The 17,208-nt window shown below is 35.2% G+C and overlaps 1 protein-coding gene across 2 annotated transcripts in view; it reads left to right on the top strand.

The window, feature by feature from the left end:
- Positions 1-17,208, top strand: part of LOC115442806 (putative inorganic phosphate cotransporter) — a 69,458-nt gene that overhangs the window by 50,592 nt on the left and 1,658 nt on the right. For both annotated transcript variants that reach the window (XM_030167973.2, XM_030167971.2), the window contains exons 2-10: positions 11,478-11,656; positions 12,203-12,315; positions 13,325-13,454; positions 13,785-13,872; positions 14,234-14,460; positions 14,705-14,854; positions 16,123-16,255; positions 16,570-16,691; positions 17,020-17,139. In XM_030167973.2, coding sequence (XP_030023833.2) covers positions 11,478-11,656; positions 12,203-12,315; positions 13,325-13,454; positions 13,785-13,872; positions 14,234-14,460; positions 14,705-14,854; positions 16,123-16,255; positions 16,570-16,691; positions 17,020-17,139 — 1,262 coding nt within the window. The remainder of the gene's footprint in view (positions 1-11,477; positions 11,657-12,202; positions 12,316-13,324; positions 13,455-13,784; positions 13,873-14,233; positions 14,461-14,704; positions 14,855-16,122; positions 16,256-16,569; positions 16,692-17,019; positions 17,140-17,208) is intronic.

The following is a 17,208-nucleotide window of genomic DNA, read 5'->3' as shown; positions in this document are numbered from 1 at the left end:
TATCTTTAAAATAACGTACTTTTGAGAAGGATCAGTAAGGTCTTATTGCCGTTGAAAAATTCAAGGACTCGAACCCTCGACCTTGCGATGCGGGGCATTGTGCTGACCGGCGCGCCTGTGAGGTTGCGCAATACTTTATCGCTTACTTACGCTCCATAGTTTAATAATTGTGATTATTATGTCACGTTTGAACAACTAGGAAGTGTTCGTGTTTATGATTTGCGAGACACGTTTATTAAAGTAATCATTATTTTTTGATGAGACGAAGGAAATACGAATGAAATGCCAGGGGAAAAGTTTGAGGATTTATTGCAATGAGATTATTATTCTCTGTGGTGATTTTAAATTGAATTTGGAATAGCATCGCGGGCCCACATGAATTATTAACACATATTGAGGGACCTACTCAGTAACTATAGTATCTTATATGAACTATAAAATTAACCCGCATAAGGTCTTTGAACGAAATTTTGAGTGTAATTAGCGTGCTTTTTTTATTTAAGTGGCGTTAGTACACAAATGTCCAAGACCCAACTGCGCTTGTGGCATAATGTAAGTACCAAGTGACAGATTTTTCCCGTAATGGAACAATGGTAAATAGAAATATGAACGAGGAATATTAATGGCAATCGTGCGTTACAATTGAAGACATACTGAGATAAACATCATTACATTAAATAGTGTCAAAGGAGGCCCGACTTAGTGCAAAAAAAAACTACTTATAAATTACAATAAAATAAAACCTTCGATTTAATATTCATTTATATAGACGCGACTGAATAATTATTCAGGTTAGGATCAGGATTAGGTTTAGCTATAAGCACAGGAATTAATTCAATGTGCTATGTAACAGCACATTGAATTAATTCCTGTGCTTACAGCGATAAAAATTACTTAAAACCCGCAAATCATTTATTTTATCGAATTATATATTTAAGGAAATTAATTATTATCTGTTTAACACGTTTCGCAATAAATAACTACTGCACGTGTATTTTTGGTTTATGATTCATTTTTAAGTAAAAAAAGAAACGGTTGACGTATTCAAACGTCATCGGGCGACGGGCGGCGACTTGGCCGATCACTTCGCAAACTACGTCCGTAATTCTGTATGCTTGTTTATACATATTTTATTATATTACGTCTGTAGACGTCGCTTAGGTAACGGGTATGTTGGTGTCATCCTACAGGGAATAGAAATAATTTTAAATTGAGAATCAAATATGTAATGGTTTCAGATTTGCAAACTGTGGCCTATGATACTCGTTTGTCATTGGTTTTATTCTTTTTTAGTTATAACATTCTGAATAAAAAAATGACGTTATTTTGGCCAATGTTCGACGAAAAAGAATGATTCCTTTTTTGAAAAACTGTCAGCCAATTTTTTCTTCTATACTTCTAACTTAATCTGCGTTCAGCCACGCGATACGATTTACGCTTGGACAATTTTGTAAATCAATAGTCTCTGATTAAATGTTGCACAAAAAACACTTAGTTCTTCGATACAAAGAGATTTTTTGCCGTTTAGAATGTAATGTAAACTGAAATCGATAGTGCGCATTTATACTTACACCTTTAATTGATAATATGAAAAGGTTAGTCGTAAGAAAAATTATGCACATACATAACAAAAAAAATAATTATAAAAAATAAATCATCAGTGCTTTCTGACCACTCATTATTTACCCTAAAGTTCTGTTAGACGCGACTGATATAAAAATCAACTATGAATAAATATAAATAATTAGGTAACAACTGTAAAAATAAAAAGTTCTATTACCAAAACGACGTTTTATCTATTTTCCTTTGCCTTCTTCGTTTTGACAGATGGACGCAGTTTATCAATCGGTTGGAAATTGGAATTATTGTTTGTCGGATCGGAAACATCCTCATTCGAGGCGAATTGAAAATTACGCGGAAGGCGAACGCAGCCATGATCGTATCCAAGGTTGAACACTGGCCTTTAGCATGCTCTAATTTCAAATTATTGTACGGTGCAATATCATCTTTATTTAAATATTTTGTGCATGTAATTTAATTATCGTTAAAGTTCGATACCCAAAGTTTTTTTTTTTTTTGTGATTTGCATGTTTATTTGTATTTTGCCAGTTTGATATATGTCAATATGTATTTAAAAAAAAATATATGTCGTGAATGAATTTTAATGTAAATAGATTTTTCCAATGAATAACGAACGTTAGTGTCATTATGTATGAAATATTCTTAAAGGAAAAAAACGCACCCACGTGAGGCCTGCGTCATTCATTCATTATTACAAAGGTTATTAAATGTAGGGTGATGGGTAAAGCCAGAGCACGACCGAGTCAACCGTTTGCGTGATTTTGTGCCTCACGTTTAGGGTTGCCAGTTGTATCAAGGAATTAGTTTGGGTATTCCCAAAACATTAAACTTCCCTGCATAAATTAGTCAGCGGCTAATCAACGCGCCTATTTCCATTGTTTTGTTTTAATTTACAATCCCTCTTTAATAAATATGAATAAACTGCTAAAACTCAATGGTACTTACATTAACGTATTCACATTATTTTGTAGACATTATTTGAAACGCCATGTTGAGCATTATTGGGGGCTTTGGGTGCGTAGTCGTCTAATACCACATATAACGCCCATCGCGTCTTTGTTACTCGCTATTATGTTGGCATTAAACTTCTAATAAAAAAGGGTATAATACGGCGGGTGGTAACTGGCAACCCTAATCATAAAACAGGGTCTACACGCCCGACATCACATGTTAGGTTTCCTTTGCCGTTTACATTCCATGCTTCTAGGCATTGCAGTTCTAAATTATCTAACTTTGTAAGGTTTCTTTGTCTGGTTAGTAAATTGAACTTTAATTTACCGATGAGTAGGTGACCATGTTGGAATCGTTTGTTAAGGACTTAGTAGTCATTTATATCCCTTTATTTTTTGATCTTACGTGCCGACTTAATTTTAGACTATAGAAAAATAAAAATAAAAAAGGACGTAGGTAACGTTTATGACCTTCATTACTTATTAAATTTCATTTTATGAACATTTCACAACATCCTCAAAATGCTTTAGGGGTGATAAACATTTTGTTCGGAATCGAGGAGTTAGTGTCAATCTCTCAAATTATGATTTCTTTATATCCATTGTTCGTGTCATTAACAACACAATAAATTACATTATCTGTAGAGAATCGCTTTTAATTTACATTTTAAGAGGTATTTTTGTTTAATTTGTATTTTTCGGACAAGGAATGTGTGTCAAACTGATTCGTTTTATGACCGGTTTTTCCTTTTGATTCGCTCTTTAGAGAACTATTAGACTATAATTAAGAACTAGTTCATTATTTTAGGGATAAGAGAAAAAAATAAAAGTAATAAGGCCATATTTATTAATCGAAACAATTGATATATATTTTTTATAAAATAAATACTTACCTATAAATTAAATTAATAGAAAGAGAATTAAGTTCTTCTGATTCCCTTTTATCTCCCAATGTAATTCCCAATGATTCCGTAAATGAGATAGACGATATCGATGCGTTATCTAATGGATATGATTAGACTTGACCCACTATCAATATTGCTCGCGTCATACGTACACTCTCCCGCGAAGTGTTATCATATTGGAGTAATACGGTTATCATAATAATGTCCATTTTGGTGGGAATTTATTTCTGTATTCTTTAAGGGTATTGTAATTTGTACTCATTTATTAGGCATTATGACTTAATGTCTAATGCTGTTTTTATTTGAAACATTCAATCTGTCACTAATTAGTCGCTGAGCATCATTTGTTAACTAAAGGAAAATACATGAAAGCTATGTTTGTATAGAAATAATTACCTACTGGTTTTCAAATATTTTTTTAAAGTATTGTGAGAGCAAAATTACCTCGTAGTTTAATCTTCAGAACACTATACTGTAATAAGCGTAGGGATAGGAATATGCTTGTGATGGTTTAAACAATAGTCAGCCTGTTCTAAAATGTACTAGTACATACCAATCATTCTCACAACCCTAAATTAAAATATGATTCATGGATAGATTGCGTCATTTTTGCAATATTTATTTGTCCCCTCCCCTTCCAAGGAATCGGTCTTTTGATACTGTTTATCGCGGTATGATTAGAAGAATTCAACGTGGTAGAGCATGCGACTGGCATGTGAGACATCATGGTTCGCACGATGTAAGCATGTGGATTATTATTATTTTTTTGTTTGCCGATGTCTAACTACTGGACATAGTGAGACTTAACATCTCATGTCTCAAGATGGCGAGCGCAGTGGAATACCAAACAATACTTTGTATTTTAAGGTGTTGGATGGTATTTCTACTGTTTTTGGGCGGTCGTATCGTTTACCATCAGGCGAACGGCAAGCTCGTCTCGTCATACACAGCAATAAAAAAAAATCCGTTGTCGTGTTTACGTATTAAAAAACTTTTATATCGTGACATATTTAAAAAGTATGTATATAATATACTTACTCAAGAATGATTGCATATATTATAACCAAATATAAACCAATTTCAGTAATTTTTAGAACCATTAACTAATAAACGAATGTAGTAGTGAAAGAAAGAAGCATCACAAATTAGATCATACGCGGTTTTATGTGGTTAAACAATTACTCATATAGACTTTAGAATGTGTCATCTTTTGTATTTGCCAAAGCCTGGCCAAGTTTTAGTCATTCCTTACCTTTAAAGACAAAACTTACCTTTTTACCTTGGTTACCTTAGTGTAGGTATACCTTGATATCATTTCTTTACAAATGTATGTAAAGTTTTTACATACAGAGTAATTTAAGCACTTACAAATTTATACAGGTCATTCACACTACACTATGAGAAATCAATACGATCTGAATCGTATTGAAAATCGTACCGATAAATCGTAACGTCTATAAATTTTATCTTGTGTTCTCGCTTTAACGCGTAGTACAATATTTACATTTTACGTACGTAGGTAGTTATTTTCTTTGTACAACATTTTCCCTCAGCCAAAATATGGCCGAAATCCTGACCGCGAATACAGATACCAAGCTGAAATACGTAATTCTAGATAATCAATCTCGCTACGCCATAAAAAATGTACGCCATTGTTAACAATGCGCGACAATGTTTTACAATGGTATTCTGACCTTGACGACTTCTTATTCGTCATTCATACTTAGTATGTTCCCTGAAACGTGAAATTGATAGGGTTATTTTGTCACTGTTATGTTTTATTTATGCATTTAGGCTTATGCCTACATACAAGTAAGTTAAGTCAAATTTTATATTTATTATAGTTTAACTCAATTTCATAGAAGAAACTAAAAAACTTATGTAATGAGTTCGAAAAACGAATCTATGTTCTTATTGTCACAGAACGTATAAATTGGTTCTTAATTAATGCTACGTCACAGATAAGAGATGTCGCTAGTTAATTATCTGGTTTAATTTATGAAGATACATGCTCATTTTGTGATAATGTTGTGTTTGTCTTATGATGTTTCGTCAGTTGTGACTAGGTTATTTTTCCAATATAATAGTATAAGACAATGAATACAATAAATATGAATCATAAGGCTTTATTAACTAAGTAAGTATAATAATAACCACCTTATTTTGTATAAAAATATAAATGTGTTCATCTTAGTACTTAACTTAAATGTATGCTTAATCGTACGTAAGTACCCCGTTAATATTTTATGCTAAAAACAATAAAAAAAACAGTAAAATATGGCGCCGCAATCGAATATAAAAATCAACTTAATTTATTTTATATGCCAAAACTGTAACTTTATATTTTCAAATGTCTGAACAAACAACGGTACTCCTTTCTGGTAAAAAAAAAACCGCGATCCATGCTTTATGCACATGTAAAATGATATAAATGTCCTGTTGAGTTATCGTCGACAGTGATTTATGTGAACCGGTCGGGGGCAAACAAAAGGAAGGGAACGGGTTTGCCAAACACACCGAGTACGAGACGAATGTGGCTTCCCGCTTTTGTATTATACTAGCTTTTGCTCGCGGCTTTGCCCATGTTAAGAGGAGTTTTCCGGGATAGAAAGTAACCTATGTCCTTTCCAGGGGCTCAAACTATCCCCATACCAAATTTTATCGAAATTCATTCAGTAAATTTTGAGAAAACCGATAACATACAGAAATATAGAAGAGAGGACTATTTTATAAAGTATAGATTTGCGTATGTTTCCACGAAGAATTAGAAGAAAGAAATGTATATTTACATAATATAGACCTATAGTTTTATGCATATAGGCAATGGTCTATTCCATGTCTGATCATGGTGGTCGGGGTCTAATAATTATTATTTTCATTATATTGTAACAGACTTAAAGATTTTTAATGCATAAATATAAAAATATTAACGAGTAATGTACTGAATAAAACACATGATACATCTAATTACGTATGGGCTGGATAATATTCAGGCGCGATATTAATCTTCATACAATCATTGGTACTTGGCCAATTTAGTGCAAATAACACATTAATTCATAAACATATTCCGTCATTAACATAAAATTATAATCACTGAATAGTTTAGCTTTATTTTTGTTTACTGCAAATTATTTTTACTAAGATGTATATCATGGCTTTTTATATATTAATATAGTTATCTATGTCTAAAGTAAGGTGCAAAATTAATTGAATAGTCAATTACGAAAAGGGCACAAGTCTGAAAATGTAAAAAGTTTAGGTAATGGAAAATACTTATTATTTTCTGAAGTAGTGTATATATAATAATTTATTTTTGGGCTACAGTTTGTGTCTAATTAGCAATAAAAAATTACAGAAATGTTGTTATTTGTTTATTATATATACATTTCTAGACATTTGATATTTGAGATTTTCCCTTTTCAAAATTACATATTCAATTACTTAAATAACGTTGGTTTCACTGTTAAGAAAGTAAGAATTTCAAATTTCGAACCTGACTTTTCTCTACACAAACGAACTCTCTAAGTAAAGACACGTAGTTTTCGTACATCTATTTTTACACATCTCTATCATCCGCTCATTCATCCGTCAAATAGTTTGCGTCAGTACGAACAATTGTACGAGTTACATATCATTCACCTCGAATATGCCCACACTCAGCTAATGAACAGTCTCTAAGTAAAATGTTAAATTATAATGTTGACTTTTCGTACGACTAACAAATCACTTCGCATGATCATGAAGGGTGCAGTCTTTGAAACTTTGGGAGAAAATTATAAATTATTAAATAGTTTTATTTCGATGTCTGCGTAAACATTAGAAATCGTTATAAAATGATTAAATTAACTTTAACTTGAATAGGCGATTTGAAGTTTTGAATCATTAAAATACTTTTGTAGCTGACCGTCCATTCAGATAAAAAGAATAATCTCAAGGAATTATTTGATAGGTATACACCACTTTATTACTGAAGACAAATATTTATTCGTGTTACATTTTTAATATGCACCAACCATATCGTGCATACATAATCAAAAGTAAATAAAAGTAATTCCATGCCCTAGTTAGTGGTCTTGTGTGACACTTTTATTTACAACTCACATTTGTTCGTAACATTGCTTGGTTGACTGTCTTTTTCCAGTAAAGGATAACTGTATAATTATCTCAGATAAAAGGTAGCTCAATATATTTAAAATATATTCAACGGTCTACCGCGATTCACACAAACTTTCATATTTTTCATAATACGTGTTGATATATATTTTTTGTAAGTGTATAATATTTTTACTATCATTTAGATTCATTTAATAAATACAGCGCCATCTGCTATCAAGGTACTACAATTGTAGTGTACCAGACTGCGTCGGCGTTGTATGGCGAACGATTATTATGGTCTGAGGTTCATATCCCGGGTGGAGAGGTGGTGGTTTTTCTCCGCTGGAATTTGGAAATATGCTCGGTAAATGGCAATATTCTCGTCTCCTATTACATAGGATGTAATATAGGTGGCGAAATATGGAATTGATACTCTTCTGACTAACTCTTAAAAGGAAAAAGGCGTGATGCTATGTAAATCAATAATGCGAGAAAGTAAAAACTCTCATCAAATCCTTAATAATATATTGCTTATTAGCAATTCCTTGTTCGAAACCTCGGGGAATATCAATACAAGTTCAGCCATAGAGAATACTCGCCATGATCGGCTATTTTCCACGTGAATTCTTTCCGTATCTAAATATAAAAACAGATGCATACTGTGTTGGCAACGGGTCGAAATCTTCGCTGACATTTTTTTCACCGTTCCATAGACTTTTTGCCAACCAAACGTCTATGGGTGTAAAGAGGTTTTTATAATGATCAATCAGTGGCTTGCCAAAAAATTAATTAATTGGCTCAGCTCTTCGTATTAGTTATTTCTAGAAAATTGCAATAATAAACGAAAAATATAGTTATACTAGCTTTTGCCCGCGGCTCCGCCCGCGTTATAAAGTTTTTCGGACTAAAGTTTTCCGTTATAAAAGTAGTAGTTTCCCGGGAGCCTATGTTCTTCCCAGGGTCTCAAACTGTCTCCATACTAAATTTCATCTTAATACGTTGGGTAGTTTTTGAGTTTAACACGTTCAGGCAGACAGATGCAGCGGGGGACTTTGTTTTATAATATATTTTTTAGAACTTTTTAAGTGAAACAATCCCGTCATACATCATTGTTGCATAACTTTAACCGTTTACGCAGCGCAGGTAACGGAAGCTCTCAAAACTCATAATTTTCCCCGTTTTTGCAACATGTTTCATTTACTGCTCCGCTCCTATTGGTCATAGCGTGATGATATATAGCCTATAGCACTCCACGAACAAAGGGCTATCCAACGTAAATAGAATTTTTCGGTTTGGACCGGTAGTTCCTGAGATTAGCGCGTTCAAACAAACAAACAAACAAACAAACTCTTCAGCTTTATATAATAGTATAGATATAAAGGAAATAAAAGTAAACCAGCAAACGAAATATATAAATATCAATATCACGTGAATCAACATAATATCATGATATTGTAAATATTTTAAAAGTATTAAAAATAGTTGATCTTCGTTATGAAATTAAGTTTGTTATTTTCCCTTGTTTCTTTTCTTAAACTACATATTAGATGTACGGAACCTTTTAATAACACTTTGGGCTCATTTATTTGTGTTTTGCGGAGTTATCTCCCGGGAGGCAAGTAGTAAATCAAGTTTCCCGGAGCCACCGCGCGACCGGTTCTTGTCGCATCACATTTCGTGTCCGATTATACAAGTTACATAATATTTTGCATAAACTTGAGATTCAGTTGAAAAAATATGTACTCCAAAGTAAATACAACTGCTAAACGCCAGCCAACAAAAATATTGGCGTTTCGTTTCGGTTTTATCAGCTGATCGGTAATATATAAATTCTAATGTATTTTCATAAAAAAATTTCAAGTTTTTAGAGTTATTGCCGTTAAACATTGAAAATAAACTATAAAAATTGCAGTTCGCATCATCGTCGGCCATATTTACTTTAGTCAGCATGCCGTGTATATTAAAATTTACTTTTGAATAAATTTGATCTAACCATAGACACCACGTCTTGGCGGGAAAAATGATCAAAGTGACTACTCACCTGGAAATAAGTTGTTTCAAATTTTAATAGCGGTATTAAAATTTAACAGCTATTACAAGATCTTAATGTATGGACAGTTTTGGCGGACGCGATGTATTTTATTGCCAGCAAGAGGTAACGCCACGAGCGATATTCCATATCTCCAATACCCAACACGGTATGTGTCAGGATTATTTATAGAGCACAAATTTCTAAATGTAACTCCAAAAAACGTGATTTGACGTCAATTGACATGTTTTATTTGTGGACGCGTTCTAAGTTTGAAATTGGAATTTCGATTGACAGCCGGGAAGAAAAAAAAAGAAGTTAGGTCAGGGGGCCCTATTCCGTCTATTTTCTTTCCATTAGAACGCCCCTACTTGCAAAAAGACGGAATCGACCCCGTAGACGGAATAGGGCTCCCTAAATTAGCCGCTGATAATCATTTTTATCTTTGATATTTGCATAAAAATCAAAGATAAAAATGATTATCAGCGGCTACTTGGTTTATTCTCTAAAAGAACTAGTCACCTAGTGACACTCATTCGGAGAAAGAAAAAAAGTCTCTCTGACTGCAACAATAAACTTCAGTCATAAGTTTTTTGAGACTTGTTACAGATACCTACAAAAATTGTTATCATTATGTACTCATTTAATCTTTTATTATAAAAACATATTTACGAAAATACGTAGACTGTGTACGTTGTGTAATGTATTACGTCTGAGATTTATTATTAGTTGTATTGTCTGATAAGATGATTGAGGACCGTCTATACACGTCTCGTGTCCACCATAATGCTTACATAGTGACGTATATACACGTGTTTATTTTGTTATAAATATAAACTAAACGTAACGTAACCCTAAACTGATTGAAAAGAGCAACACCAGAGTTTCTTGCCCGTTCTTCTCTGGTGAAAACTGCTTTCCGAACTGGTGGTAGAGTTAATATTGACGGAATCTAAATAATGTATAACATTTTATAGATTCAAATAAATCATTTCATTTCATTTCGTTTCATTTCATATACAAGGTAATGCCGTGACGTATCCCGGGTTATAGAGTAAACTACACTTAGGCGGCAAACTTTTTTAAACATTATATGATTATCAGTATCTAAATCATACTTTTTCCAGAAAATAACCTAATTGTAAAAAAAAGCTGACGTGCCAATACGTTGGTAAATTGCCAACATGGGGCTGGTTTACCTATTTAAATAGTTTAGGGCATTAGAAATTTTATGCTTTCAAGTTTTCACATCTGGAATCTACATTTGGCTTGAGTCAAATATTTTGTATTCATTTCTCATTATTATTTATTGTTCCCACGTGTTTACACGTAGTTTGTGTCTCGGGATAAAGTAGTATACTAGGCACGAGAAGTTCTTTCTTAAAGTTTGACAACCCTACCACTGCATCGTGCGAATTAAAAGCTTCCAGCAATTTATTTCTATTTTCTAATAAAAAATAATGCTCGCGAAATATCAATTGACGCAATTGGAGCGAGTGCATTGAAGTCTGTACGATGGTGTTTCTGTTTATCCGATATAATCGATACTTGGGTTCGGCTTCAGCGAAGCGTTGCATGCCCACTCAGTTTTTATGGCTAAAAAAATAGCGCGCGGTTTTATTTCAAAAGCTTTTTTGATATTGCCGGGTGTAAAATTACGTTTAATTTTTTGAATAGAGAATATTTTGATTATTATAGAATATAGATGCAATAAAGCAGGCTGTGTGTTTATAATACGGTTTGCATGGATTGCGATGGTTTCAGCGAATCTTAACGTAAACACGTAGCTTATAAAAATATGAATTATAAATAAAATTTCCCTGGATATATCGTCTTACATCCAATAACACATTGAAGTCCGAAGACATTTTTTTTTATTTACTTTCAAATTTTTAACGTGCTGATTTTCCGCAGGTGGTCTCGGCACACGTCACTGGGTCACGTTCATGTTGTTCCTGGGCATGGCGAACGCGTACATCATGCGCACCAACATGTCCGTCGCCATCGTCGCCATGGTGAACCACACCGCGCTGCCGGTCGTAGCGGAGGCGACCGACACTGAGTGCGGTGATGTTGACCACAACACGACTAGTGTGAGTATATACCCTTTACTACCTTCGTACTATTCAACTGGGGTGTGCGCAACACAAACATCAAGCATTACTGTCAAACTTCTTTGAGCTAGGATTTGGTAAAGTTTTTATGACCTGCATGAGAATCCAAAGAATGATAGAGAGTATCTATCGCTTATATATTTGGTACCAGATTGGATAGCTACTATCGAACATGAAAACCTCGGGATAGAGAAATATACTAACGTTCCGACAAAGATTTAGATGCCAATGCACACGACAGTTCTTATGGAAATCTATTGGTGTCCCGATTTAGGTATTGAATTCAAAACCTTAGTGCGATGTCACTTCACGTCAACACATGAGAATCTCAGCATAGATAAATATATCAACGTTCCGCAAAAATTTGGATCCCAATTTACACGACTGTTTTTTTTTTGCAAAATATACTGTATTTAGGTATTGAATTCAAAACCCAAATGCGCTGTCAGTTCACTAATAAGCTATTTATTAACGGAAAACTAGCTATTGAGGTAAGAGAGTTCTACTTTGTGTGTTTGTTCGCAGACCACACAAGACGGTTCGTTCGTTTGGACCTCCACGCTACAGGGGTACATTTTGTCTTCCTTCTTCTACGGTTACGTCATAACACAGATCCCGTTCGGAATATTGTCAAAGAGGTTTGTATTTTATTGTTGATGACGTTCGTATTTTAATACACCAGCTGTTGAGGCTCGCAGTGGCCAGTAATTGCATGGCTTATGTTTATTTATTTTAGTATGCACTTTATAAAAATGCAGATAGACGGACTTAATGTTGAAGGCATTTTTTCCAATTCAACTGTAGCAGAGATGACAATGATTATATCATTGTGATAGGAAATTAAATGCTGGCACTCTGCAGTTTGATCTTTCTTGAAGATAATCTTTTATATAGGTGACTTATAGACTAGTAACATTATTATGTAGATAGCAACGAGCAATGAGTACTTAGATATTTTTTAAAATATGTTTGTATCTTTTTCATTACTACAATGATAAGTCATTAAACTATTATCTTTCAATACTGTCTTAAGGGTTAATGATGGACAACTATCATTTATAACGTAGGAATGTTACATTAGCTAATTAACTGTAAAGTTGCGACGCAGTTTATAATACTGGACGTTGTAAAAATGCACGTATAGATGAAGTATGACGCACGCAGCCTTGCATTTAATTTCATGGTGGAAACATTCGTGTAGAATACTTAATGCATTTATCAAACCCATTGGAGGTCATTCGCACTCCCAAATATTTAGGCCGCATACGATTGTTGTCATCATCTCTTTTTTTATTTATTTGTTTAGGGTTTTTGTCCACAAAATATACCAACACAATTGTTTCTTACAGTAGAAATCACACCGATTGAAAAATAGTCATAGTGCCTACAATCTAGACGATGGTCTATAAATTACAAAGCCCCTTTGCCACATCAGTCTCCGGACACGACAGGACAGACTGAATCAAACCTACATCATCTTCAGCCTTTGGAAATCCATTGCTGAACATAGGCATTAAAGATTTCCAGATCCAATTTTTAATACCACCAAAATTATAACCTTACGGAACGTTTAGGTACCATTGCACAGGCCCCGCGAAAAAAAACTATAGTTATACCAATGTTTGAATGATCACGAATTTTCCACAGGTTCGGAGCCCGTCTATTCCTCGGGGTCGGTATGTTGATCAACTCCGTGTTCGGTCTGCTGGTGCCGGTCGCGGCTAATGCTGGCTACGAGTGGCTCATCTTCGTCAGATTCATACAGGGGCTGGGTGAGGTGAGGCTACAAACCAAATCGACGGTCCCGAAGAACAAATCTCATCTGCAAAATGCTCTAGTTGCAGTATGAAGGTTTAAATATCAATTACTGATTGTCATTAAAAAAATTATTTAATTTCTATTTTGAGGTGAGTGATTGATATTTATATTTTCAATTAAAACCTTCATGCTGCAACTAGATCATGTTGCAGATAAAATTTTGTTCTTGGGGAACGTGGAAATATTTTCTTTTGAATGCTAATACTCTTTTAAAAGATGTTAATATAGCATTTTCAGTGGTGGGTTGAATTTTCTTGGAATAGGTCTACATTTAATCTCTTATTTTCAGGGACCAATCGTACCATGCACCCACGCCATGTTGGCCAAATGGATTCCACCTAACGAGAGGAGCAGAATGGGTGCCGCTGTCTACGCAGGTAAATTGCACCTACAATTATACCAATGTAGCTGTCTCCGCGTCATACCAGATCAACAGTTTTAATTGAAACTCTCCACTGTAAGACTTGCCCATATCTCAATATAATGCAGGATCAGCGCAATACAAAGGATATTACAAAGATTTGGCTTAATTTTTACGGCCAGACCGATTTCAGCCTCCTCTGAAGTATTCATTCCCAATCGAATCTATACAAGCAGTTACTTGACCTGGTAATCAAAACCAGCATGACTCAATTTGCAGTCTACAGCGTATTATTTACGCAGTTAGTTTAACTAAACCTGCCTAAAGGTGAGATGGAGTAGTTGTTTATCCTAATCTTACATAACCGCTCTCCCCAGGCGCCCAATTCGGCACAGTAATCTCGATGCCGTTGTCGGGTCTGCTCTCGGCGTACGGTTTCGCCGGTGGATGGCCGTCCATCTTCTACGTGTTCGGATTGATCGGCACCGTCTGGTGCATCGCGTTCCTGTTCTTCGTCTCTGAGGATCCTGAGCACTGTCCCAACATCAAGGAGGCCGAGAAGAAATACATCTTGAGCTCGCTGTGGGGCGCCGCTGGGTCTAGCGTGAGTACCGGACGTTTTGGATGCAGTTTTGAGTATGGAAATAGATTTTGAGTTTTACTATTTAACTGCGTCTCTATTGATTAGTTGAGAGACTAACTTGTGAGTCACATGTTGGTATTTTGACCAATCACAATCAAACTAAATACTAGAATGTAGATATTTAATTTTCTTCTTTTCAAATTCGAAGACAAAATTATCATAAATTACGTTTAATAAGAAATAAATCGACAATGTTTGTTTGCAGTCGCCCCCGATCCCGTGGAGCAAGATCCTCTTGTCGATGCCGTTCTGGGCCATCATGTTCGCGCACATGGGCCAGAACTATGGCTACGAGACGCTTATGACCGAGCTGCCAACCTTCATGCGACAAGTGCTGCACTTCTCTATCAAGGATGTGAGTTTGCAATATTATATTAACATATACCCTATAGGTACATGTTATATTTTTAAATGTATGCTGTTCAATAGTTTGGATTGGGTACTGTTATACATTTGCCAAATCTTTATTCTAAAGCTGAAGGGGCTGATTCGACTGGAGTTAATTATTATCGCCTTATAGAAAAGGTCAACGTGTAGTGACAAGTTGCCGTTGTGTGTGATATGTTGACTGATATTTCCGGGGACCGCAGATCTTTCTTCCCCAATCCTTATTCCTCTACTTAGAGACCAGTTACGATTATTTTGATGCTATAGATGTTTATGAGCAGTGGATGTCACTCGGTCAAAAGAACTAATTGGCTGTCGGGCTTATAGCATAAAAACATTCTCCTTTTTATCATTTACTTTCCAGAACTACCCATAAAGTGATATTTGATTCGAAAATCGAATCTCATTCAAGCGTAAACGTATCTCCAACAATTGACGTTAGTCATCTATTTATAGGTTTAAATTCGCGCTCGACAGTCGACCATTAATCATGTCTGTCGAAAGGTCTCCAGTTCAGTGAGGGTCAATTGAACAATTGCCACTTTGAATCACATCAGCGTTTATTGTCATTCATACAGCGTCAGTTCAGCTGAGAATAAAATTAGGCTTTGTGAAGAGTTGTTTGGTGTTATTTAAGTTAAATGTTCTGGCTATAAAGCTATTGATATATGGAAAGCGCGTCTAGATCTATCGAGATTTCTTTCCGACTTCTAATTTTATGAATTTTATCAGCGTGTATGAAAAAAAAAATTCCGGAATCCTTATTGACCAAATGAAGAAAGTCTGTCTCTAAAGAGACCTCAATATTCATCGCTTCTCCATTTATGCTCAACGTAGACTTAAATAGTGCAAGGCTCTGGGCGGAATATCTTTGCAAGGCCCGTTTACTCGATTGCCAAAGGAAGGTAATGTTCTTTTTGTCCCCTTTGCAAACTCTAGGCCCTTAGCAGTTGCAACGTACATCGTCTAGGGTCGTAGGTACTCAACCTTTTGAAGTTACAAGCGCAGCCCATAAAGTCATATCATTAATATACTTCGTACACCTCCTGCTGACCCATATTATTCCGTTTTCTTTTATATCCATCCCATGGTTGTCTGTAAGGGATTGCCTTGTGCGATAAAACCGCCATTTAGTACTTTTTTCTATTATATTGTTCCATGACCTATGTCTTTGGTGTACAGGAAAGTGTAAATAAATAAAACCATGAGACTTCATAATGGTTAATGTTGTTGCAGAACGGTTTCGTGTCCGCGTTGCCGTACCTGTGCATGTGGCTGTTCTCTATGTTCATCTCGGTGGTCGCCGACTGGATGCTGTCGAGCGGAAGGTTCAACCACACCCAGGTCAGGAAGATCATCAACAGCATCGGTGAGTATACTCTCTTATTATTTTAATGTTACTTTTTGTATAAGAAAATGTTTGGAATGTAGTTGTCGTAGGTGAGAATGTGTGCTGTGAGGAAATAATTATTTTCCTTTTCGTTATAATGCGACTTTACGATCATAAAAATACCATTTCAATGTCATTTTGAGCCTATATAGTTTAATCAAGATTTCAGATTACAGGCTACCCTTTTGAAAACAGTTTACCTTACTACTTCAGCATCAAAGAATTAGCGCACGACGTTCTCTATGTTAATTCTGTGATTTGGAATTGTTTCTTAAATTTTATCCTTATTCCAGGTCAATACGGTCCAGCGGTGGGTCTGTTCATAGCGGCTAACACTGGCTGCAACCCCGCCGCCACGGTCGCCATCCTCGCCGCCGGCGTCGGCCTCAACGGTGGTATCTACTCTGGTTTCAAGGTGAATATCATTTGATTCAAGTGGAGCGTTTCATAGACAAGTTGAAATTTTGTTTGTGGGTTTGATAGTTATTCTATTTGAGAAGCAAAGCCATTGATATCTATAAAATGTGCGAGTAAATTTTATCATGCCAAAACAATCTATATTCGACGCACTGGTCTTTAGAATGATCTATTGGTATCATTTTGCAATTTCTCGCAAATTTAGGAAACACCTTTAAAGTTAGCCCAAGTGTAATGGTAAAATCTTCAATAACATAGATCTTGGTCTACTGGAACAGAGTTAAATTAGCATAAAAGGAATTGTACATTTCCTTTTTCGTTTACAGGTTAACCACTTGGACATCTCGCCTCGTTTCGCCGGCATCCTGATGGCGTTCACCAACTGCCTCGCCAACCTGACCGGTCTACTCGCTCCCATCGTCGCTGGATACATCATTGAGGGCAGGGTGTGTATCTTTACCTTTATTTTATTTCAATTTAGACGATGCTCTTTATTTCTCGTAGTAGTTACATAA

Source organism: Manduca sexta, chromosome 14 (assembly GCF_014839805.1).
Source record: "Manduca sexta isolate Smith_Timp_Sample1 chromosome 14, JHU_Msex_v1.0, whole genome shotgun sequence".
Classification (NCBI taxonomy): domain Eukaryota; kingdom Metazoa; phylum Arthropoda; class Insecta; order Lepidoptera; family Sphingidae; genus Manduca; species Manduca sexta.
Note: the sequence above shows the minus strand (reverse complement) of the source record. Positions and strands in the feature narration are given on the sequence as shown.